This window comes from Engystomops pustulosus, chromosome 11 (genome assembly GCF_040894005.1).
Source record: "Engystomops pustulosus chromosome 11, aEngPut4.maternal, whole genome shotgun sequence".
In the NCBI taxonomy this organism is placed as follows: Eukaryota; Metazoa; Chordata; class Amphibia; order Anura; family Leptodactylidae; genus Engystomops; species Engystomops pustulosus.
The window spans coordinates 27,179,098-27,205,702 of record NC_092421.1 but is presented as its reverse complement, the minus strand read 5'-3'; the positions used below and the strand labels follow the sequence as shown (position 1 = coordinate 27,205,702).

Here is a 26,605-nt window from a genome sequence, read left to right as displayed (position 1 = left end):
ACATCTGCAGTGCACATATGCCTCTCTGCCTTTTCTAAGCATTTGCATTATAATATAATTGTATATTACTTACCTTGCATCCTGACAAAATCCTTGCGTAGTCACAGGGGCTGGACTTTGGTTTGCATGCATTTCAAAAACCAACATGTGACTTGTCTGAGCTGCAGGCTGTCTCCATGTTTGTGCTCCTGTACAGCTTGTCTCTCCCCCACTGATGCCAGGTTGTAACCTCTGAGAACCAGCAGGAGGTGGAGCTGTACAGGAGCACAAAGGTGGGGGCCAAGCTCTAAGGAGTAAGTAACAGACAAGTTACATGTTGTTTTTTGAAATGCATGCAAACCAAAGTCCAGCCCCCGTGATTACCCCAGGATTTTGTCATGGAGCAAGAGTAAGTTATAACACACAACTATATTGTAATGCAAATGCTTAGAAAAGGCAGAAAGGCAGATGTGCACTGCAGGTGTAATGGGCTTCTGTAACCTGTCTTTAGTGAAAATGAGGTCCCTGGTGACAGGTTCCCTTTAAATAAAACCTCTGATCTTGAAGCCAATAACGGCTTGCTCTGTATATCGTAATAAGTAAGCAGAAAATGTATTTTTTTCCAGTTATTATTTCTTTATTGAAATATAACAGTTAGAATAACAGATGTAGATGATGGCACAATAAAACAATAAACCTAGAAAAAAAATACAAACCTCAATTGTGTAAAAGTGACTACTGTGTACTACACAGAAGAAAAGTTGTCCATAATGGGCTAAAGAGCCTTAAACTGGTCAAAATGTGACTGCGAAAAACCTTGTAGCAATCACAAGTACATTGTGAAGAAGGGAAAGAGGTAGAATGCAGAAGAAGGGGTCGGGTGCGTCCTGCTTGGTTGGGACAAGCACTAGTTTCTAGAGAGAGCAGTGAGACCTCACTAGGAAAAGTGATGCCACTAAGGAATTGTTCATTGTACATGTATCACTTCAGTCTTGTTTTTACTCCAGATAAAGCAATGCCAGGTTTCTTCCAGTCGGCAGAAATAATTTTTTTGGTGGTCAGAGAAAAAATAAGGAACTAATCTGCTGCAAGATGCATAAGATGCCAACAACTTTACACCTCATTAGCACAGTTTGTGCCTTCAGGATGGAGTTGTGGGAGGAAGGTAGTAGACTGGGAAATGAAGTGCCTAAAGCATTTATGTACTTGGTAAAACAAATCATGTTTTAGGTCGCTCTTTTCGCCATCTTCTCTCTTTTGTCCCACAACCCCAATATGAAGATATTTTTCAAGTTTCCCCATCTACAAAGAATTGAGAGGTCTTTTTTATCATAGGTACACTTCAACTGTGAGAAAAAGAATCTAAAAAAAATGTCCACAAAATCACATTGTATGATTGTAAAATAAATAATTAGCATTTTACTGTATGACCTTTTAGAGGCTGAGTGCCCAAACTTCAACAAAGACCCGCTTATTTATCGCAAAGTGCCAACACAGAGATTTAATTTGTGATTTATACTCCCTTCTCTGTCACAGTTTTCATTGATACCAGCACTCTCAGGCACCAATAAAGCAGTAAATAGTCCCAGGTAGAGCTGTCACTTTAAAATAGCGCTGTGCACAACAAGTCCTGGGCTGTCTGGGACTGCAGGAAGATACCTGGAGTCATCTCTGGTGATGGCCTGAGTGCCCACAGAAAGGGCTCTGAGTGCCACCTCTGGCACCAGTGCATAGGTTAGCCGTCACTGCTGTATGAAATAAGTATTTTATCACCTACCAACCAGAAATAATTCGGGTTCTCTGAGGGTGCTGTGTTTTGGCTGTGTTTTTATTGTGTTTTTAAACGCATTACAATAGTTGAGTAGAGGTGATTTGCCTAATTACATTGCTGTTAACATTTGTGTTAACAAAATTAAATTGAAAGAGGGTTATTAGGGTTTGTTTATTGCAGGAAAAGCTTAGTTAGATTGGTACTCTTATAGGGTATTATAGGGTACATCTGACTTTTTTTGGGGAGGTGGCAAGCACTAAAATTGCAATTTTCAATAGTTTTTTTTAATCTCTTATATCCTTCAAAATACGGGTATAATAATGTTTGTTTGGCCAAGGGCGCTATGGACGAGATGGTACCAAATTTCTGGGGTGGGTTTTATTATTTTATTTTTTAAACACAATATAGAATTATGTTAGGGAATGGCTGATTTTTGTGTTATTTGGGTTTTTAATTTTTTTTACTTTTATAAACTTTTTTTTTTACTGTCCCACTAGGGGATACCTTATCCTTCTACAATACATAGCAGTAATTCTCTACTGCAATGTATTGCATCTGTCAGTATTTTACTGACTGTTTGCCTATGAGACCCAGTCTTGGACTGGGCCTCATAAGCCACCATACATGGCAGACACGGAAGTCTTTGTCTGACCTCCGGCTGCCATGTCTCTCTCTTTAGCTGTTGTGATCATGCTTGATGGTGGTGGTTAAGGGGTTAAACTGCCCGGCAACAGCCAGTCTCCTGCAGCGGAATGCGCTGGCCCACTGACAGTGCCAGCGCAATCTCAAGGATGAAATAGATCATCCAAATCCAGCAACATGATGCTAATTTGGACAATCTATTTTGTCTGATGAGGACAAGCATTTAAACTGCAGTCTAAAGGTTCCATCAGTATACTACAGTATACAGTATCACTACACCATTGTGGCTTAATATCCTGCGGGGCACTCATTGTCCCCCTGCTCACACCATCACATGTCTAGACCCATTTGAAGCTGACTAATGACCATCTTGATGATCTAGAGTAGGCATGGTAGAAGGTCATGTGGTCAAATGAGATGAAGTCTACCACCATGTTTGGAGGAAAAAGAAGGATGAATATAACCCCATAGCTTGGGGGGGACCTATACCTTTTGTGGGTTCTTTTCTCCAAAGGGGACAGCCCCATATTAAAGGGAGGATGAATTGGATCCTGTATCTCAAGATTTTGGCTAAAAGCCTCATTCCCTCAGGAAGAGTGTTGAAGAAGGGTCTTGGCTGGGTTTTTCAGCATAACAATGACCTGAAACATAAAGTTAGGAAAATTAAAGGAAACCTACCATTTGATTTGATGCTTTATGAACCAAACATACCTTGAGAATGCTGTAGCTACACTGATGCAGAAATATATCCTGTTTAATCCCTGAGCTGAGTAGTTTTGCTGAAAAAACTATTATTACATTATGACAATGAGGCTCTGTCACTCCTGTGGCTGGCTCGGCACTTCTCCTCTTACATTAGTTATGCGCTGCTCTAGGGAATGATGTAATCACTGTATTGTGCCTGACAGGCACAAGTAGTCAATAGCTGCACCATACCCCAGTTGCTGTGTACAAGTTATCCAGTACAGGTTGATTTATCCTGTCTGGGCAGTTCAGTAAGCTCCGAGTAATGTGTTTATGAACACCAGGCTGAATGCAATCCAGCTTTCCCAAGGTCCTGAATGTTATAATAGTTTTTTCAGCAAAACCACTCATGTTTTGTCATTCATTAAATCAAATGATAGATTTTCTTTAAGGAGTGTCTAGAAGTATTTCTCAGTCCTGTTGTGGTCTAGCCAGTCTCCTGCCCCAAACCCAGTCAAAAGTCTTTGAAGGGCGCTGAAACCTGAAAAATATGGAGAAGATCTATATAGCAAAATGCTTGTTGCAGTGCGTGCAAACTTCAAGAACTACAGGAAACGTCTTACCTATGTAATTGCAAAAAAAAGGTTTCTGTACCGAGTATTAACTTGTTCACGACTGCCATATGGCTACATACGTCCCACGTACACACGCCCCGTGCAGAAAGAACGTTTGTATATGTCAGTTACCAACTTCACTTGGCTCTATCTGGATTATGTATAGATGCTTCACAGAACCTGAGATATCCACCCTTAAAGTGGATATGCTCATTATATTATATTAATCTCCTGATTAATATGACAACAGATTTGTGTTTCTAGGTGCCAGGGTTCAGGGGTTTTAATTCTGCCACCCTCCAGCCTGTCAGCTGAAGGCAGAATGTAGAAGGAGATTCAGGAAAGAATTAGCTTACAGTCTGCTGAATTGTAGAAGTACATGCACCCTCTGCATCTGTAGCTGATCCTGGGGAAAGGGTGATGAAATGATGATGTACATATTTATAACATATTATGGTAAAAGTTCATTCAGTTTTTTAAAACTTTAAATGTTTAAAGGCCAATATACCTTATTTTTTCACATTTGTGGTCGTTTATCAACTAATTTATGAAGAAAAAAAATATGTAATTAATAAAACTATCCCATATTGTGAAAATATTAAATAAAAAATATTTTTATATGTGAAGCTTTTCCAAAAATATCGCATAACAGAACTGCAAAAATTGACCTGGACATTCAGGCACCAATGACCCTCAGTCATGAAGAGGTTAAATTCTGTTTTTCTATGGTGTCAAAAACATAGTTTGTGCAATAATATGCAAATTAATTATTTAAATAATTATACAATGTGATTTTCTGGATTTGTCTTTAGATTCTGCCTCGTGTAGTTAAGCTGTACCACCTAGAATAAATATTACAGACCTCTCCATTCTTTGTAGGTGGGAAAATTTGCAAATACTTATTTTCCTCAGGGTCTGCTCATCCCTACTCTTAACCATCAAGCTGCGCCCTGTTATGATTGACTGATGGTGGGTATAGGTCCCTATTGGGGCCGTGAGCAAGGTCTATTGAAGTGACTGAGGATAAATTGTGCGCTTTTGTTGTGACAACAGATGATGCCACGTTTGGTCTTCTCATCCTATTTGTATCCTAGAAAACTCTTCCATAGAACTCTGTCTATTGTCTCTGACCATGAGACTGCTGTAAGACCTATCAATAAATGCTGTTACCAGAGTTCAGGCAAGATGGTAGCTACTTCCTTGATCAAAATATATAAAGAGATTTCGGCAATTGCAAAGTAGGTCCAAAGTAGGACCCTCTAAAAAAGATGAAATCAGTAGGGATTTACGTGAACAAAACAATTTTATAAACCTGAACTGCTTCACCTGCTCTATAACCTGCCGCTTAGATTTCACATTTGAAGTGACAGGTTTTCCTTTCCTTTCAGGTTTACAAACATCTGAGCCGGTGTCATCTCCATGTTCTCCACACAGCAGCAACAATCTGGAAAATAGGAGCGTAGATGCAGAAGTGTGTGAGCACAGTTTATGTCACGTGGAAGTAGAAATCGAGACAACGGCTTCGTCTAGTCGGACAGCACAAGCCTGTGAGACGGGCATTATCCGTAGAACTATCAAGTACTCTGAAACGGACCTGGACGCCGTACCACTCAGGTGCTACCGGGAAACAAACATAGATGATATTTTGGCCGAAAATGAAGGTTTGGATTCAGCTATTGGCAGTCAAAAGGATAGTGAAAGCAATACAGATACCAGCACTGAGAAAGCGGAGCCTCAAGACAACCCTGTACTCTCCAAAATTCCTGACTTGGGTAAAAATATCACCCCCCAAGTTAGCGTTGAAGAAGATGATGATGAAGTGTTTGAATCAATAAAACTGGGGGATATAAAGAGGTGAGAAGCTGTACAATGTTATTCATACAATTTATAATTGTTACACCTTCAATGGGTGGGCCGCTTTTGGGTGTCTAAGGGGGGGTTGGCAGGTTATTTGGTGATTTACCAATATACATTTATTAAAAGTTCAACGCATGCTTGAAATGTAAATTGTAAAGGCCCTGGTTCAGAAATGTCTTTTACCTCATTGGCTGTTATCATCGTGTGATCCTAACTGTCCAGGACCAATCTACCTTCCAGGACCTTCATTTGTATTCATGAATACTTACATAAGGTCCTGGAAGAAAGATTGGTCACGGACTGTTAGGATCACATAAAGTTATTGCAGTTTCCCCAAATGTCCTCCTATACAAACAGTAGCGATGGTATGCTCTCGCCAAATACTGTTCCTGTATTTTGTAATTACATACAGGGGCTCAATGATCTGCACCCCACTGCCTGTGATTATCCGTTTATACCTTAATGCTAGTGCTTACAAAGTACATCCGCAGGGGAGTGGCTGTACTGATTATCACTGATTATTACTCACACTTATTAGGGCAAGTGTTACTTATATTTGTCAAGAAATACCAAATTTGGGGGGGGGGGTTGTGTTTTTTCAGTGTTATTTTTACTAGAAACTTATAAACTACTAAAAGCTGTTTGATGGCAGTAAGCGTTGTGTAACCTAAATTAACTAAAATTATATGCAAGGGACAATAATCAAATAAGTCTGGGTTCACACTTGTTTTTTCCTTCTGTATAAATGCATATAGCATCTTTTTGCTTACTCTCTCCACATTTGTCAGCAGGAGGAGGAGAGGAAATTGGCCGCAAGCATTTTTCTGCTATGTAACGCTCCATAGATGTACAGCTATATCACTGAGAAAAACCCACGGTCTGCATTTAATGGAGGTTTCTGATGGATGCCATACAGTGGGCATCTTTTCTTAAAGGGCTATTACAGCTTTCATTAAATGGATATACCTATACTTACACAAACAGCAGGATCCTACTGGTACTGGCTGTGTGCCGATCCTACTGGTACTGTTCTGATCCGTCTGGTACTGTTCTGATCCGTCTGGTACTGTTCTGATCCGTCTGGTACTGTTCTGATCCGTCGGGTACTGTTCTGATCCGTCTGGTACTGTTCTGATCCGACTGACTGTGTGCCGATCCGACTGGTACTGGCAGTAGTGCATTCTAATATAGGCGAGTTTCGACTTTGGCCCATGACCACCCAGACTACCCACAACATTTTATACGGAGAAGAATCTTCACCCATGAAATCCCCGTACATCTGTTCTTGCTCTCAATACACATGTACACAAGAGCCATTACAGGACTCTTGAAGGTCCTCCAAAGGTCCTGAAACTGCAGTTTGAATTCAGTCAGAAGCGACGTATCCTCCAATTCCCCAAGAAGCTTGATTCCAGTACCATATGTAGGAGGTGAATTCCGGATTTGTAGGGGCTATAAGACTCTGCTGCGCCTTCTAAGATGATGTCATTACAGATTCACGGTTTCAGAATAGGAAATAAGGTCAGCTCCACTTCCTGCTCTCCTATGGGTTGCGTTTTTTGTGCATTGACACAGTACACAGCTGAAACTCCCTCTAGTGGCCAATGGTGGGAAATATTAAAAATGATATGTATCAAAAAGTAAAAAAAAAATTACATTATTAAACAATTCACAACAATAAAAAAGCAATCTTTTTATTGAGGTGACACATTTCTTTTAACTGTTTATGGTCTTCAGAAAGCTATCAGAAACACTGGGAGAGATGTTTCTCAATATGTGAGAAAACTTGAATAATTTGCACATGAAATGCTGTTCACCACATTTATTAAAGATTTTAGACAGTTTTTAGGCAGTTTTCCGGCTCGTCTGGAAAAGGGGCCTGTCATCGGTACCTATGGGGTGTGACTGGACAGAAAATAAGCTGTTGCCAGAAAATTCATTATTTTGGGGCAGCAAACTAGACCAACTAATAGGAGGTGCAAAGTACGACCCGCAGGCTTATACCGCACCAGATTAATTACCCAGCATCAGACACAGGGATTCATCTGGAGCAGCAGAGAAATGTCTAGAAATGTCTACCTGCACTGCTCTAATGACTGACACATTAATACATCTCCCCCACTGATCACTGAAGAAAGTAGCAGAAGAAGTGGACAGATAGATTTTTTTTTTTTTTCATTTTACTTAATGAAGTGTATTATGAGTTTACAATAATCTGTACTACTCGTTTCTGTAATAAAAAAAATAGCTACAGAAGCTATTAGGATCAGACTAGTCTTGTTTGTAGTCTGTAAATATGGAGACACATTGTTTTTGCTTTTATACAGTATGTTTTATGCTAACCTAAGGAGATTTTATTTTATATATTGTATAGTTGCCATTGTGTGTGTTGTAACCAAGATGCTGCAAAGTGATACAAATAGTGGTGGTAACTTGATTTGGCTCCTTCCATTTATTATTTTACTAAATAGTTGTATTTATTTCGTATTTTCATTTTTTTATATATATATTTTCATATTTTATTGCTATATTTATTAAAGCATTTTAAAAATCATCAGAATACTAGTTATATCAATACAGTAACACTTCCCACTAGAAGCCAATCCTAGCTCAGTTTTCATTTTTCCAAAGCATTTTTAAAAATGACAGCTGAGCTCTGAGCAGCTGCTATGAGCTACAAGGGTAATTTTGCTAATTTTTTTTTTTTTTTATCAATGTATAAACCCATTTGTGAATTAAATATAAGAATAGTAGTCACAGTCCAATTATTTGTTTTCAGGCAAGCTATCCAGGCCCCCCTGCGATCTCCTTTGACTTTCCGCTTGTGTCATCGGTTCTCAGAAGATGGCATGGACTCTTTCAGCAAACATTTTGAGAGTATAATGGAATCCCATAGAGCCAAGGGAACATCTTACTCCAGCCTCGATTCTATTGACATCCTTTCTTCCTCGGCACAAAATCAAAACAGCTTCTTCACCTTTGACCTTCCAACACTGACCTCAGAAACCCAGAAGCAGATCTGCAAGAACGCTCAGCTGATTGAAGACAACTTTGCACCTTTAGCTCACCTGGACTTGGACTCCGGGACGAGTTCCACTACTGAATCCGCTTGGAGTGAGAAGGAGGAGGAAACCATAAATGCTTCCAGGGTTATACACAATGAACTGCGCAGTCCTTCTCCATCTGAGAACAGCCTGATCATCGCTGATGCCCTCATACACAGGTATGTCATAAAGTCGCTGCACCAATTGCCCTCCCCTTACCTGAGCTTTCTTGGGCCACAAACAATAGATTTGTGACCTGACGTTTGCAGCCTGTGGCTCACACATCAGTAACAGTAGAATACACAGTAGGAATAAACATGGGTAGGAATAGGACCTGCAATTCGTTTAGTGGCGCAGGCAGCCGGCTCACACAAGAGTCCATGGAAGCCGCAGCCGTGTCTATAGGGCCTTAGAAACAAAATTGTCCTTGTACTATTTACTGAATCAATAATTAACACAACATTCGTGTGCATGATGGCTTTACCAGCTTCCTTTCAGATTATTTTTTATTAGACTTTATATGTGCAGATACAGGCAGTTTTCCAGGCCCAGTACCCAGGGCCCACGGGAGTCTGGTGCACTTACTTTTTTGCGTGCGTGTGTGTGTATTTTGCATTTGTACCATAGTCAGAAGGGGGTCCTATAAAACGCAACAAAACGTATCAAAAATCCAAATTAATTATACTTCCTTCATCTGTGTTAACTCTTTAGCTTTTGAATTATTCAATTTGTTTAAGTCTCAATGATATAAAAGATCATAGCATGTCCAGTGATGCAGAAATTAAGAAGGATTATCAAGGAAATATGTAAATAATAATTATTATATAGCGCACACAGATGACGCAACGGTACACAGAGCTTGCCAAATATGTATGAAATAGTCTTATGAAAGTAACGGAGGGGCATTGGTAGTCCCAGGCTGCAGTGATCAGCTGTAAGGTGTGTGTAATGAAGTTTTAGTTTCAACAAAAGTTTTATAGTTTTAAACGTAAATAATGGTCAAGGCTGGAGGATAACCCCACGTACGGGGGACACAAAGTAAATGTATGTGAATAACGATTATACATCCAGATAATAATAAAATGGCAAAACAATAAACCATGGGGGAGGGTACACAGAGGGGAAGGTAAGTACATTTGTAGATGCACAAAACCCTCTCATAAAATATTGTCAATAAATATGAGGAGTGCGTTTGTTTTTAGAGGTATGATCCGCAATTAAAAGCGTGTAAATCTCAGGGCGACAGTCTTAGAGCTCTGTCAAACCCTGGTGAACCCTGCGAGGATATCCATGGGTTCCATAAACCCTCAAACATTGGGTAGGTGTCTGTCGCCTCAATTCTCTCAAATAACATTATAAGATTAATATTATTTTTAACTGCAGTGAATAACAAGTTAGTTGCTTTCCATTTAGCTGTGAATCCTGGATGCTAGTCTGTAATTAGGTTTTATTGATTATCCTTGTTCCCATCACAGCATAAAATGAATTAGAAAATTCAATTGTCACAGTGACAAAAAAATAATGTTTGAAATTACAATTATAAAATATTCCTCTTCTGACTTGCATACAAATTTTTTACTTATTAACAAAATAAAAATGTTTAGTTATTAACTAAATGCGATTAGTATTTCTGAAATAATGAAGATTATTACGTTTTTTGGGGGTTTTTTTACCCACCCCCGCTGCCGTGGGGGAATTTTTTTTTTTATATATATTTCTTTCTTTTTCTTCCCTTCTTCCCCATCATTCACCTATCATTCTCCATCCCTATACACCAGAACTTTTTCCATTTATCCACTTACCCTCCCCTGACCGCCATCCATTTCTCATACTTTTTACATTTCTCTACCTCTCCCGAAAATTCTTCCGGGGCGGTCGGACATCCCCACTTCCGTGCAATAACCAATCTTACTAAAAGGAGAACCTTATTAACCACAAAATTTTTTCCCCTTTCCCCTCTATTTAGTTGATAAAGACTGAGTAGGGCAACCTGAATAGAACAAGATCTTTACTTTAAATGTTTCTTCTAAATACAAAAAAACCTTAGACCAATAAAAAAAATCACTTTATTACAGACAAATGACACATGGATAAAATCCGCATTCTCCAGACCACACCGCAGACACTTAGGCTACATTCACACGGATGTATAAAAACGTCCGTATACGTACCGGTTTTTTTACGGGTTACATACGGCCACATTCATTTCAACGGACAGTACGTTCAACCATTTATATTGCCGTTTTTGACACTGTAGCGTACCGTACCGTATACTAGCCGTATAAAAATATAGAGCATGTCCTATTTTCTCCCGTATTTCAGTCCTGTATGCCCTAGAAGTCTATGGGCACGTATAAAATACGGGTTAAATACGTGCTGCATACGGATGAAAAACGTCACGTATGTAAGGTCCGTAAATACGGGACTGGAGAATTCATACGTCCGTGTGAATGTAGCCTTAGAATTATCTTTCTGTATCATCCTAAATAAACTGTAGGGGGAATAATACAGTTGGTGTACAAAATTAAATTGAACCATTCTATGGTTCCAGGAGAGGGAACACCGCCCAATATCATATAACATTTTTTCCCAATCTACATCAGTCAAGAACCCCACTTGATCGTGCCATTTTATCTTAGAAGGATGAGTGACTCCTTTTGCAAACCCGTAAACCAAATATCTATATACATGTGATACCACTTTATTAGGTGTCGAAGATCCCATTAAAAATTCTACCCCTGCATCTGTGCATAAATTAAACCTACTTTTCTTGTCTACCGAGTTATAGGCATGCTGAATTTGAAAAAGTCTTAGAAAACATGTGTTGAACCCTCTAAATCAGGTAATAAAATCTGAGAGATCCCATGAGTGATGAGTACTTATAATCGGTGAAAAAAAATTTACCCCCCTTTTTATCCAATATCCACTATCTGGTATAGATCTAAACTCCTCAAAGTGATAATTCCCCCAAATTGGTGAAAATTGAAAAATGCCTTGAATATCTCTAATTTTCTTATATGCAGCCCAACTCTTATCAATAATAATAATAATATTATTATTATTATTTATTTATATAGCGCACACAGATTACGCAGCGCTGCACAAAGCATTTCAAATTGGTCCCTGTCCCCATGGGGCTCACAATCTAAACCATCAAAACTCTCATGTGAATACTTCTATATCTATCGTGTCCAAGTCCCCCAGTTTCCAGAAGAGAAAAAATAGAATCCCTAGCGACCTCACTAATTTGAGTTAACTTCCCAAAGGCACTGCAATCCCTCCTTGTGGCCAAAAACGCGAGCTGAGCGGCTATAAAGTATCCGAAAATGTTATGGGACCCCCAGTCCCCCTTTTTCAGGGGGACAGCAGAGAGAAGACAACCTAATCCTGGCACATTTCCCCCCCTAAATTAGATCTCTAATTAACCCCTCCATCAACCTAAAGAGTTTCTGGGAGAGCCAAATTGGAGAGACCGAAAGTGGGTAGAGAAGCTGCGGAAGTAAAACCATTTTCACTATCCCTACCCTATCTGCTCTAGAGAAGGGCATTTTAAGCCAACCCATAATACTTTGTCTGATTTTAGCAATGAGGGGTGTGATGTTCAATTCAACAAAACGTCCTAAGTCCGCTGAGATATTAATCCCCAGATATTTAAAAGACTCATCTCTTTTAAGGACCTTAACCAAATCTCCTCCCTCCTGATCAACATTATCCAAAGGGAGAAGAATCGAATTCTCCCAATTTATACTCAAACCCGAGGAAAAGCCAAATTCATTCACCAACTGGATAACATCGTATATGGTACTACCTGTATTCTGAATTGTCAACAGGATGTCATCGGCGTAAAGCGATATTTCAATATGATATTAGTAATCCATTCCCTTATGCAAGTACAATTCCACAGACTGCCACTAGAGGGAGCCACAAATACAAGGAATACAACTTACCTGCAATAGACTAGTCATCCGCTGATTTGAAGGGTCAGTGGGACATGAATATCATTATTCTTCCCAAAAATCAGTACCTTCCTTTATGTCTAGTGTGTCACTGATTAACAGACAGCTACGATCTAATATATGCAGCAACCCTTCATATCGTCTTCACAGGAGATGGATTCCTTTATAAGGAATAGTGCAGCAGACAATAAAGGTATTGTAACTTGTAACGGGGCCTTTTTTCCTTAATATGGACCTGAGGATACATTTGACATAAACACTGGAGCTTTCGCTGTGCGCACAATAGATGGACATTGCAAAATGTAATAGCTAACTGCAGGTTAAACAATTAACCTAATTTCTATATGGTATTAAATAGCTGCTTATATTCAGAATATGTGATAAATAGCTGGAGGAGGGGTTGTGAACAGTTTGTGTATGTACCTATTCCGTAAGGAGGCTGCACATGAGACAGGGACGTGAGGGGACAGCTGTGGGATTATCATGTAAATAGCAGCAGCTGGAAGCATTACTCAGCATATGTCAGAGCACTCCCGCTCCTGGTGTCACACACGGCCACCCTGTCCTGACACAGCTGGCATGACTGTGAGCATTCTTTACACCCACTCACTCAGACGACACAGGCTCTCCAGTGTATACCCGGGCACATACGAGAAGAGAAAAAACTGCTCTGGAAGACTCTAACCACTCCAGAATCCGAGGTTGGCAGCCAATAAATTGAAATTTCATCTGGAAATGGATAGAATGTGGAATAGGAGAGACATTTATTTTGTAATTTAGATTGCAAAATCCTGTTTGTGTACAATAAGTGAATTAGTAATAGTTTTGCAACATACTTGAGATATGATATATGTAAAACCATTACATGAATATAGAGGTGCGACCACCACATTACATGAATATAGAGGTGCTACCAGCGCATTACATGAATATAGAGGTGCGAACACCGCATTACATGAATATAGAGGTGCGACCAGCGCATTACTTGAATATAGAGGTGCGACCAGCGCATTACATGAATATAGGGGTGCGACCAGCGCATTACATGAATATAGAGGTGTGACCAGCGCATTACATGAATATAGGGGTGCGACAAGCGCATTACATGAATATAGAGGTGCGACCAGCGCATTACTTGAATATAGAGGTGCGACCAGCGCATTACATGAATATAGGGGTGCGACCAGCGCATTACATGAATATAGAGGTGCGAACAGCGCATTACATGAATATAGAGGTGCGACCACCGCATTACATGCATATAGGGGTGCGACCAGCGGGCTCTCCATAGCCGGTAAATCTTTGCTGCATATTGCAGCAAAGGCTTACCGGTGACATCCTAGCACCGGTCGCGGGTGTTATCCTAGCACCGATCGCGGGTGTTATCACAGTGATGGCTGACGGCAAAGCTGCCGGCAGCCTCAAAAAGATAGCGGCGTGACGTCATCGGGGAGCGTCGATCCGTCTCCATGGTAGCCTCGGGTCTTCCGGAGGCTTCCGAGGCTATTTCGTTTTAACCCCTTCATTACAATGTGTTGATAGCACATTGTAATGAAAGAGGAGGAAAATCCCCATATACTGCCATACTGTAGTATGGCAGTATATGATAGGATCAATCAGACAACCTAGGGTTAAAGTACCCTAGGGAGTCTGAAAAAGAATAAAAAGAAAAATAAAAAAAATTATAATAAAAAAACCCTAAAATTTCAAATCACCCCCCTTTCCCTAGAACTGACATAAATATAAATAAACAGTAAAAAACAGTAAAAACACATTAGGTATCGACGTGTCCGAAAATGCCCGATCTATCAAAATATGATAATGGTTTTTCAGTGCGTTTAACCCCGTAACGGAAAATAGCGCCCAAAGTCGAAAATGGCACTTTTTTGCCATTTTGAAAAATATGAAAAAATCTATAAAAAGTGATCAAAAGGTCGTACAGTCCTAAAAATGATATCATTGAAAATATTACAAATTTCGCAAAAAAATGACACCACCCACAGCTCCGTACACCAAAGTATAAAAAAGTTATTAGCGCCAGAATTTGGCAAAATCAAAAAAAAAAATTTTTGTACAGGAGGTTTTAATTTTTGTAAATGTATGAAAATATCATAAAACCTTTATAAATTAGGTATCCACATAATCATACCAACCCAAAGAATAAAGTAGACAGGTCATTTGGGGCGCTCAGTGAAAGATGTAATATCCAAGCCCACAAGAAAATGGCGCAAATGCGTTTTTTCACCATTTTCACTGCATTTGGAATTTTTTACCCACTTCCAAGTACATGGCATGGAATGTTTAATACCATCACTATGAAGTGCAATTTGTTACGCAGAAAACAAGCAGTCACAGAGCTCTTTACGTGTAAAAATAAAAAAGTTCTATATTTTTGAAGGTGGGGAGTGAAAAATGGACATGAAAAAACAGGAAAGGGCCCGGTCCTTAACCAGTTAAACTAGACGTTTTTTTTCCGTCCTAAAAGTCATATAGTAATGTAAAAAATTCAGTAAATCCCTGAGTGCAGAATGCTGCTGCTATGGAAACTGGAAGGCCGAGACTAAAAATTCAATTTTAATGGTGGTTCACAATTAACTGCAAAATGTCAAACATTTCTCCAACAGCTTTTACAAGGAGACACTGGGTACAAACTCAATATATGGAAAACCTTCACTCCTATGTACACCTCTGCATTGTTTCCCTGTACACATATTCTCTGGAAATAGGATTTGTATCTGGTTTTTTTTTTGCTATACTTCAATATCCACTTCCATGGGATTTTCATCAACCCTGTGATTTTCTTGCCTGCTCTATTTTTACCTTTAAAGTCACCAGAGTCGCCAATTTTCTAGTATGTATAAATCTGCTTTACTTTCCACTTTAGTATGTTGTCAAGCAGATTAACACCTTCCAGATCATGCTTCTTTCATGGTCCAGTGTGGAGGCATCATCCAGATAATGAACTCTGAAGTCATATGTAAATTGGTTAATAAAAAAAAAACAAGGAGGCGGGGAGTTCAACACTGAAGTCAAGCTCTCCCCTTCTCGAAGCACGCCTTTTTGCTGTGATTGACCTCATTCAATAAACCTGAGTTACTGATGTCTGTTGATGCACTGTCCTGAATTACAATGTGCAGGGCTTGAGAGCTCCGTGCTTCACTTCATACAACCAAATTACATCTCATTTCAAAGACAGTTTTATGTATAAAAGCAGTTCTATAAAAGGCACATGATCTCAAAGGTTCGTGGCTCCTCCACAACAAACTGATAGTGGTTTATTAGCTCAATTTATGCTGACATGTTCTCTTTAAGCTCTTAATTCTTGATGGTCATCACTGTGTTGTTTTTGTAGAATTTTGCAATATTCTAATTATTAAATGTGGAAACTGAAGTGTTATTTAAAGGGGTATTCCAGGAATCAGCATAATTCATATACAAGTGGGCACTCAAAATATGAGCTAATATGTAATTAGTTGTTATTTAAAATTTTGCTTCCGTTAGCAGAAAATGCTGGTGACATAGACTGTAATGAAGAATTAAAATGCTACTGGCCCTTTAATCAGTCCGTTAATTTCCTCCGCGCGGTCCATCGCAGAAAAGAAGATGACCGCTGGTCACATGTCCACATCACATGTCCTGTACCTGCCTGGGCAGGTCATGTGATCACCACTAATTTGGCTGTAGTCGGTTGGTTGCAGTGCATCCAGTATGGTCAGTGTTGTGGTGATGGCAGTTACACATCATTACTATGGTAACAGAGCAAGAAAACCTGTTACATCATCACTGGGAGCAGAGCATAAGAGGGAGGAGGAGTTACTGAGAACTAAAGGATCATGGAACTTGTAGTTTCCAGTGGCGGCCATCTTATTGATAACTCCATCTACTTTAGAGAGGCAATAAATTTTGTAAATCATAAAATCATATTATTTTAGCTCTGTTTTGTGACTAATGACATTGAGTATTGTTGTACTCATTTATTTATATCATCATAGGGTTTTTGTGTCAGACGTTCATATTCCCAGAATACCCCTTTAATAAAGTGTATTTGCAGTTTTTTTGCTGGCTCTATATAGGATGTATATAGGACATTTAAATGCCACTGGCACTCTGATTTCCAGATGTGAAACCATCTGGCCCCAAGGCTTTGCCATTTATGGTCCCGAGAGACCGTTTCCACCGTTTGTAATAGACGGGAGGTACATATTCCAATAGTTTGTGGTCTCTCTCATAGTAGGTCCTTAAAGGGAACCTGTCGTCAGAAATCGGCCTAATAAACCACTACCATTATATTGACAAGCAGTTGAACAACTTCTGGATCATGTTTCTCTCATGCATCAGTGGGTGTAATTTATTAATAAGGGGGAAAACTACAAATTGAGACATAACTCTAAAGACCCTTTACTCCGTTCTTAGCTGTATCATCTTCAGTAATAGCAGGACTTTCTTTGATTTACATAATTAAATGCTATGACTAACTTATGTCTACTTTCTGTGTAGTGAACCTCCGCTCGGCAATATGGCGTCAGATTTTGAGTCAGAAATGGACAGCACTGAAAGGTTGGCGTTAGGAAGCACAGATACCTTATCCAATGGTCATAAGGCAGATCAAGAAGCTGCAAAACGTTTGGCAAAGAGGCTGTACAATCTGGATGGGTTCAAGAAAGGCGATGTGGCAAGGCACCTGGGGAAGAAGTACGTGTGGGTATTGTAAGAACTATATATAACAAAGACCTGTTATCCAGTATCTGTCATGTGGTGAACTTCAGGACCTCATCTCTGATCAGTGTCTTACTTCAACAATTAGTCACTCCACATTTCTGCGTTTTTTGGTTTCATGCATGACATGACATTTTCAACTCATCAAAATTCATTGGGAAAACTTGTCGTAGAGAAAAAAAAAGTTTCTACTGTACAGTGAAATAAGTCTTTAATTGAACGTATATGTGATAGATTTGGGGTTCTACAGGCATAGCAATAGCCATACTAAGCACAAAAGAATATCACATGTTTTATTACGGAATATGGATAAAATATTCAAACTTTTATTTGGAAAGTTTATTTGGAGGTATAACAGGGTCTGTTCCTTCCGAACAAGGACACCTGTAAACATTTTTGCTCAATCTCTCTCAATGTAAGCACATACCATACATGAACTGGCTGAAATTGGAAAAATCTGTTCCAATAATCTTTTCAGCAGTTTAATTTTTTGAGTGAAGTTGCCCCCCACCCTGTTCAAATCAAACAAAATTGGTGTAAAATGTTTGTACTACATTTGTGCAGCAGAAATTTTCGTTTGTGCCGCTATCGTTTTTAAGATATTGATAAAAGTTTCCAGGGGTTATCAGAGGTCAACCAGCCCCCCCCCCCCCACACACATTACCCAAATCAAACTAAACTGGTGCCAATCAATTGTGCTACGTTTGTGCTGTTCAAAGTCTTGTTTTGTGCTGCTTTTGTTTTGAAGATATTAACAAAATTGTAAAGCATGTAAAAAACACCTCAAAGACCTGGAGTAATGTCACAAGCGTGTTTGAAAATTTAAATGAAGAAGAATTATGAATATGTGGAAATTTTAATGCACATATAGAGTCAAAGCTCAGGCTCCCCGTCAGTTCTAATGAATGGCATCAGATCCTGCACATCATAGTATACCGCATATACATATTTTTTTATCTTAATTTATTTTTGTGGTATAGTAGATTAATGTATGATAATTTCTTACTATGGTACAGGGATCAGGAAGCAAGAGGTTTCCTCATGGTGAGTTTGCCAATTAAGGCTGCCTTGTAAACATGTGGGAATATGCAAATACCTTGCAAGAGAGAGATCCCTTCTTCCCAGATTATTCCCACTGCCCTTTTGAGGGGAACTGTAGCCACTCACAGCCTACACAAGGTTTACCTTCCCAAAGACCTTTATTCTTACCTGCTAGGTAAGAAGTTTCAGGAGTTTAACTCACACAAAAAATTTACAAGGCTATGGTGGGGAAATTTCCAAGAAAGCTCACATTCTCAAATGGCCAAAAGACTTGGGGAGGGCCTTCACTTCAGACCAATGGAGGGAAGCATTTTTTTGGAGTAACAGAGCCTCAAACAATAGCGGCACAAACATAAATTTCTGCTTGACAAACCAACATAAACGTAGCACAAACATTTGACACCAATTTTGTTTGATTTGAACAAGGGGGGGGGGGGGGGCAACTTCACTCAGGTGCCACTTTTGACAATGGCACAGAATACTACAAAATCACCTTTTTTACAATTTAGCTAATAATACTATAATCCGTAGACATATCAATACAGACAGTCCCCGGGTTACGTACAGGATAGGTTCTGTAGGTTTGTTCTTAAGTTGAATTTGTATGTAATTCGGAACTGTATACTTTATAAGTGTAATTGTAGCCAAATTTTTTTGGTCTCTGTGACAATTGGATTTTAAAAATGTTGGATTGTCATCAGAACCAAGATTAACATTAAAGCTTAATTGCAGACACCTGTGATAACTGTTATAGTTCTATATTGTAGCCTAAGACTAGTACAGTAAATTACCAACACCCAGAGGTCCGTTTGTAACTAGGGGTCGTCTGTAAGTCGGGTGTTCTTAAGTTGGGGACCGCCTGTAAATCACATGTCCATCAATGCTACGGGGTTTTTTTTACCGTCATTTAGTCACTCTTTTTGGATCCTATAAAACAAGACAAATATATTGCTGTATATTACTAATATTTATAGAGCACCAATAATTCCATGTTGCTGTACAAACAGTAAGGAATTTACATAGGTTACACGTTTTACTGATGGCAGACATGTCCTGCTAAGTAGTTCCTGAGAAACTATTATTCTTTCAGATTATACCAGCATAACAATCAATGAGAGCTCATGAATCAAATAATATCTAAAATCCACAACATTTATTAGATGTGCATTAAAATCGAGTAGCAAAGTGCTGGGCATATATATACGCCAAATGTAAACATAATTGTGTTTACATCGCAGATGTAAACAACATGTAAACAAGACAGCAAGTCAAACTGCTGGGCATGTATACTTCACATGTAAACAACACGTTTGTTTACACCACCGATGTAAACAAAGTGTAAACAATAAAACAAGTAGAACAGTCCAGGTGTGAAAATAGGATATGATGAAATAGACAATTTTGTCTTACCACTCCTGACAATCTCAGCGGTGCAAAGGGCGGGTAATACTCACGGGATATCAGCATAGGGTCAATTGCAGCAACACAGCAAATAGCAGCATGTAGTTACCTGTCCCTGACATCCCATATAGACTCCCGCTGAGAACGTTTCAGAGTATGCACAAATTCATGTCCAATAATGTATATACAATTTAGAATTTATATACAATTGTCATATTCCTTACGTCTCTCATTAGGTCTATGTGCTTTCAAACCTTCCCTCTCATGGTTTTTGTTTACCTGTGAATATTTTATGTTCATTTCCCCATGATGGAAAACCTAATTGTTGCCCTTTATTCATTTTCAGTAATGAGTTCAGTAAGATGGTTGCAGAAGAGTATCTGAAATTTTTTGTCTTCACCGGAATGACGCTTGATCAAGCACTGAGGTAAATTGTCTTCACATTCAGCACTGATGGATTTTATCATAGGGAAAAAGTGTAGCTAAACTTTGCAAGTACATTTTGTTAATATACCTGTAACATCCCTGTGTATAATCAGCCTTCTTTCCTACACTTCTGTGACAGCTGATAAAGATTGCAGTGACTTGAAACTTGTTTTCCCATCTAGACTATTTATGACATATCCTCTGGATACTATAAGTCATCATTGGTGTGACTTCTACCTCTGGGACCAGCACATTTCTGCAGTGGGGGTACGCTGTTCCTCTCCCGGGTAGTCATGTATGTGACCACTCTTCACATAATAGGTCCCAAAGGTACTACCCCTGTCTATCCATTATTGATGACATATAATGTGTTTATGTCATTAGTAGTTTAGATGGGAAACACCCTTTAACTCTCAAAATCATCAAACAAAGTATTATTTAGGTATGAAGAGAGGAAGGAATCATTGCCCTACTCTATTAAAGGAAATTACCATAAAAAACTAGCATGATAAACTATGGACACTTACTCATAGATCTAGACACAGTGGGGCACATTTACCAGTCCCTGGCGCTTTCCCTGATCCAGAATGTCCAACGATAATGCACTGTGCCGCGAATCACTTAGATCGTGCGCCCGATATCCTGCATGTTTTGCACCCCGCTCATGTCCGCCGGAGTTCACCTTCTTCCTGCCGGTGTATTTAAACATGCGACACAATTTTAAAGTTAAATCCCGCGCTCAGTCCACATCCATCGGATCGTCCGACGCCCCCCCCCCCCCGCCGATTTTTGTCGCATTAAAGACGGCGCCAAAATCTGATCACGTGCAACACAACCCCCTTCTAGAAAGCTGTCACAGGGGCGCAAATCCCGATAAAAAATAAAGATGTGCTTACCTCCCTGTCCTCTGGGTGTCCCCCGCTGCTATCGCTCCGGTCCATGCACCATGTAAACAAACATGGCCGCACAAGCAGTGCTGGGATTAACTTCTGAATGCAGCGCAGCTTCAGAAACCATGTTTGTTTACATGGCGCACGGACGAACCGATAGCAGCGGGGTACAGCGGAGGGTGCCGGGAGGTAAGTACATCTTTATTTTTTTTAAGCAGCCCCCTACCGGCTACCTTTTGTTTTTTTAAGTCTCGGACAAACCCTTTAAAAAAAAAAAAAACTATAAAACATAAAAATAGTAAAAGTATATAAAACCCATAAAAACTTAAAATATAAAATATTTGACAGATTATGAATAAACATAGTAGGATATGATGAAAGCACATTCTATACCTACCATCTTGTATAAATATGTGCTAACCAGGCGCTATTGTAGGGAGAAAAGGTTGTAAATAGAAATTATAACATTTCACAGTATTCATATATACCAAAAATATGTAGTAAATAGCTATTTGTTGCATGTTAGTAATTCTCAGTATTAAAATAATACTGTGAAACCTTCTATTTAGGGTACTAGTGATTGTGCGCAGGGCCGGCGTCAGCACCCGGCTGACCTGGGCAAGTGCCGGGGCCCCAGAGCTCCAAAGGGGCCCACCGTGACCATCGAGCAGAAACAGTGGCGTAACAAAAATAGCTGTATTACGTGCTCCCGGGCCCGTCCCAGTGGGAGTGCCCGGGGGCAAAGTATAATTCCATGCACTCTCGGCCCCTCCCTTTACCTCTCCTGACTACTCCTGAAGGAGCTTGGCCTGCCCTGCCCACCTCACATGAGGACTACCCCACCCTACCCACCTCACGTGTGGCGTGGCGCATCGCCCGCCTTTCATCTGCCCCGGCCTGCGCACCTCGAGTCCGGCCTGCCCAGCGCGCCTCGCTTCGAGCCCGGCCTGGGTGTCTCTCGTCTGGCCTGGCCTTCGCGTCTCTCGTCTGGCCCGGCCTTCGCGTCTCTCGTCTGGCCCGGCCTTCGCGTCTCTCGTCTGGCCCGGCCTTCGCGTCTCTCGTCTGGCCCGGCCTTCGCGTCTCTCGTCTGGCCCGGCCTTCGCGTCTCTCGTCTGGCCCGGCCTTCGCGTCTCTCGTCTGGCCCGGCCTTCGCGTCTCTCGTCTGGCCCGGCCTTCGCGTCTCTCGTCTGGCCCGGCCTTCGCGTCTCTCGTCTGGCCCGGCCTTCGCGTCTCTCGTCTGGCCCGGCCTTCGCGTCTCTCGTCCGGTCTGCGCGGCTTACGTCGGGCCCGTCCTGTGCGCGTCATGTCTGGCCTTACCCGGTCCGCGTTCCTGTCCACCTTCTCCTATGCTGTCTCCTTCCTGACCCTGCCACCACATCCAGCTGGGGTGAGTATTGCTACATATGTAAATGTGTATCTATGCATCTATGTGTTTGTGTGTATATAAGCTGTATATGTGTTTGTGTGTGTATATAAGCTGTAAATGTGTGTTTGTGTGTATATAAGCTGTATATCTGTTTGTGTGTATATAAGCTGTATATCTGTGTGTATAGCTTCTGTATATATGTTTGTGTGTGTATATAAGCTGTATATGTGTTTATGTGTATAGCTGCTGTATATGTGTTTGTGTATAGCTGCTGTATATGTGTTTATGTGTATAGCTGCTGTATATCTGGTTATGTGTATAGCTGCTGTATATCTGTGGGTATGTGTTGTGTGTGTGTATATATGCTGTATATCTGTGCGTATGTGTTGTGTGTGTGTGTATATATACTGTATATCTGTGCTTATGCTCTATATACTGGATGCGTGTGTATATACTGGATGTGTGTATATATGCTGTATATTCATGCGTGTTTATGTTGTTTATACTGTATGCATGTGTATATTGTTTATACTAGATGTGTGTATGTATGCTGTATATATTGGATGTGTGCGTATATATGCTGTACATACTGGATACGTGTGTATGTATGTTGTATAAGTTGTAAATGTGTTGTGTATATATACTGTATGTGTGTAAAAATTATTGTGATTGTGTAAAAACATGCATGTGTTTTTAAGGGAATGGGGGCGCCCTTCAATGGTCTGCTATGGAGCCCAGCCTCTGCTCCTGATCAGAAAATGTAATTACATCAGCAACGGCATCCTTGTTGCCTATGTAATTGAAATACCTGATTTTGTCTGAGCTCAGGTGGCAGGCTCATGCCGCCACATGAGTTCACTGTTAAGGGGCCCACTGAGGCTCTATCGCCCAGGGGCCCACTGAAACCTGGAGCTGGCCCTGATTGTGCGTATACATTGCGCTCCTCTGTGTTGTCTGGTATTAGGCAGATGATCCTTATCGTTCAGGGAACATGTACAAAAATTCTAGCTGCGGGTCCCGCTCAGACCTTCCTTCTGCCTCGGCGTGCCATCTTAGTACCAGCCAGTAAGTATTGCTAATGTCACTGACGTCACCCACTGGAGCTGGTCCCGGCCCTGCAATGCCTCTATAGTTAGAAAATGTTGTCCCTTAAGAAGCCACTATTGTAGAAGGGTGAGTGTTGAGTCCTTTATCACAGCAGGGTCTTAGGACTTGAGCTTTCTACACCCATCTCACAGTATATTGAATATTTGGGAACCATAGGGGTTAGGTTCACACCATGTATATGCCTCCACTGAGCATATACAGGAGGGAAGTCCCCAGTGATGTCAATGTCCATATAAGGACAGTGACATCAATGGGGGAAGCACCCTAAACATCAGCAATAGCCAATCCATATCTGCTGCTGATGTTCTATTCTCTTCCCTCTTTCATGGAGAAGAACAGGATGATATTTCCCACTGTATGTGAATATGGTGGCATAGGTCTTAGCCCTCGGTTTTAAGGACATGTCTGGAATCCTTCTGCTATATCCTTACAATGGGTAGAAAAACAGAGATGAAGCCATAGAGAGAAAATTCCAATGATGCTGGCAATAGTTATAGAATGCAAAGATTTACCGTATTTTCCGGGCCATTAGGCGCACCGGACTATAAGGCGCATCAGTACAAAACGCCTTATATATGGAATAATTCCATATATAAGGCGCACCGGACTATAAGGCACAGGGTCGGGGGCGGTGCAGAGCGGAGAATGACCGGAGTGGAGACCGACCGGAGCGGAGACCGGAGAGGTGAGCGGCAAAGGGGGTCCCTTCAGGTGGAGGATGGCAGCGGACCCTAGTTACATAGGTCCCCGCTACCGGAGACAGCAGATCTCCAGCGGGAACTGCAGACCCGCTGGAGATCTGCTGTCTCCGGTAGCGGGGACCTATGTAAGTAGGGTCCGCTGCCCTCCATACATAGGGCGCACCGGAAAATACGGAACTGGCCAAACCTTTAAATGCAGCAATATACATTTTTAAAAGTTGAGCAAAGCAGAGGTAGCTTACAGAAGTCTGCTGTACACAACCTGCATAAATCATACTATGAAAACTGGATATGTAACTTTTATATGAAAAAGGGCCCCCAAAGTTGCTTTTTAGCAGTGCTTACACTGAGTATTAATGAGGATGGACTTCAAGGCATTTCTTTTATAGAAATCAAAATTAACCCATTGAGGCTGCATATTGTGGACGGTCAAAAGACTCGGTTTTGATGCTTCCCCTCGGGCGGCCACTTGGAGGTCTCCACCTCCTGAATGAGCGTGAACTGATAGCAAATGTTAAATCACAAAGGATTTATTTTCTGCACATAACTGGAGGTTAAGGAGCCTTGTGCCACCTTTACGTTTTCTTTCTTACTATGGGGGCCTTAATCTTTTGTGCTGCCCCTGTTACTAATGCTGTTTCGCCTCCTACTTGGATAACTTGCCCGGTTGTATGCCTCCCCTCTCTCCCTCCCCTCCTATCTTCCCCCTCCCTTCCCCGGCACAGTCAAGGAAGCTTGACACTCAGATCTCGACGGAGGAGGTGGAACTGGCTATACAGTCGCTTCCCTCTGGTAAGACACCTGGTCTTGACAGGCTTGGTGGAGAGTGGTATAAGGATAACTGCGAGACCTTGGTTCCCCGTCTCCTCGCCATGTATTCCATTGCGCTGGAACATGGTTTCCTCCCTGACTCCATGCGAGAGGCCCTTATTGTAGTTCTACCTAAGCCAGGCAAGGATCCCCTAATACCCGATTCCTACTGCCCAATCTCCCTGCTAAACTCTATTAAAAAACTGGCTAAAATCCTACCCACAAGACTCAACAAAGTGATACTGTCTCTGGTTCACCCAGATCAAACGGGCTTTATGCCTGGAAGGGGAACTGACATTAACATACAAAGATTGCACTTAAACATTGCGGAGACGGGGTCTCATTAGATCCTGGGTTCATGCTTTCTTTAGATAATTGCAATTCTTACACAGAATTAATTATTGATCCCCTGATAACTTCAACTGAATCTCGCTTAAAGGCCTGGTCTACACTCCCCCTATTTTAGTATGGAGGTATCAACATCTTTAAGATGATTTTCTTTCCTAAATTTCTGTATCTATTTCATGCCTGTCCGATATTAATTCCCAAGACCTTGTTCAAGTGCATAGACGGCATTCTTATTGGCAGGGAGGTGCCCTGCGCTTTAGTTTAGGTCTTCTCCAAAATCCCAAATATCAGGGTGGGTTAGCGGCTCAAGACTTGTATTATTTGGCCGGCCAGTTGGTAAATGCCCAATGGTGGATAGATATTGACTACTGCACTGGCAGGGGCTTTAATGAGTTCCTATGAGGCTCTCACCAATTTGCTATACTGATATAAATCCCCATCCATTATTCCACTCCCTGTGCGTACGGTAGCAGTGTGCTGGAGCAGAGTGCAAATTCTGGTGGGAGAGAACAGTCCCCCCCCCCCCTCTCTCGCCTAGGACTCCATTGTGGCTTAATCCTTGGCTCTCTCACTTCCTCTCCTTCCCGGGATGGACAATATGCGGGGCAGCTGGTATAAATTTCATCAGTCAGCTCCTGTTTACAGATGCAGAGCTACTAAGCTTTAATGTGATGGAGAGAGACATGCTGTGCCCACTACTGCTAGTTTCCACTATACACAATTACGCCATGCCTTTAGGGCCCAGTTTGGTTCCTTCAGCTTGACAGTGAAATTCTCCAAATTGGGAACTCTAATGAGCACCCTGGACCTCCCTTAATCACTCACCCAGATATATACTCTCCTACAAGTACAAAGGTCTAGACCAGTGATGACGAACCTTTTAGAGATTGAGTGCCCAAATCAAAACAAAAACCCACTAAATTTACCGTAAAGTGCCAACACAGAAATTTAAGCAGTAACTCTCTGTTCTACCAAAAATTCAACAGAAGAAGGACCTCTGTCAAGGACCCCTGCCCAAACCTTCTCCCTCTTTCTACAGTCCGAAGTAGCTGAGGATGTGTTGCTTTAAAATAATGCTGAGAGTAACATCTCCATTGCCTGTGACTGCAGGTGAATTCTTAAAGTCATGTCTGGAGAATTTTGTGCAGGGGCAATGTGGCCTGGGTGCCCATAAAGAGGGCTCTGAGTGCCATCTCTGGCACCCGTGCCATGGGTTCGCCACCACTGGTCTAGACCGTCTGACAAAGCCCTT

The 26,605-nt window shown here is 41.0% G+C and overlaps 1 protein-coding gene across 3 annotated transcripts in view; it reads left to right on the top strand.

Annotated features, from left to right (window-relative positions):
* Positions 1 to 26,605, top strand: part of PSD (pleckstrin and Sec7 domain containing) — a 252,804-nt gene that overhangs the window by 72,069 nt on the left and 154,130 nt on the right. For 2 of the 3 annotated variants that reach the window (XM_072130906.1, XM_072130907.1), the window contains 4 exons: positions 5,079 to 5,544; positions 8,327 to 8,770; positions 17,045 to 17,245; positions 20,052 to 20,132. In XM_072130906.1, the coding sequence (XP_071987007.1) occupies positions 5,079 to 5,544; positions 8,327 to 8,770; positions 17,045 to 17,245; positions 20,052 to 20,132 (1,192 nt within the window). The remainder of the gene's footprint in view (positions 1 to 5,078; positions 5,545 to 8,326; positions 8,771 to 17,044; positions 17,246 to 20,051; positions 20,133 to 26,605) is intronic. The other variant, XM_072130908.1, reaches the window with a different exon arrangement.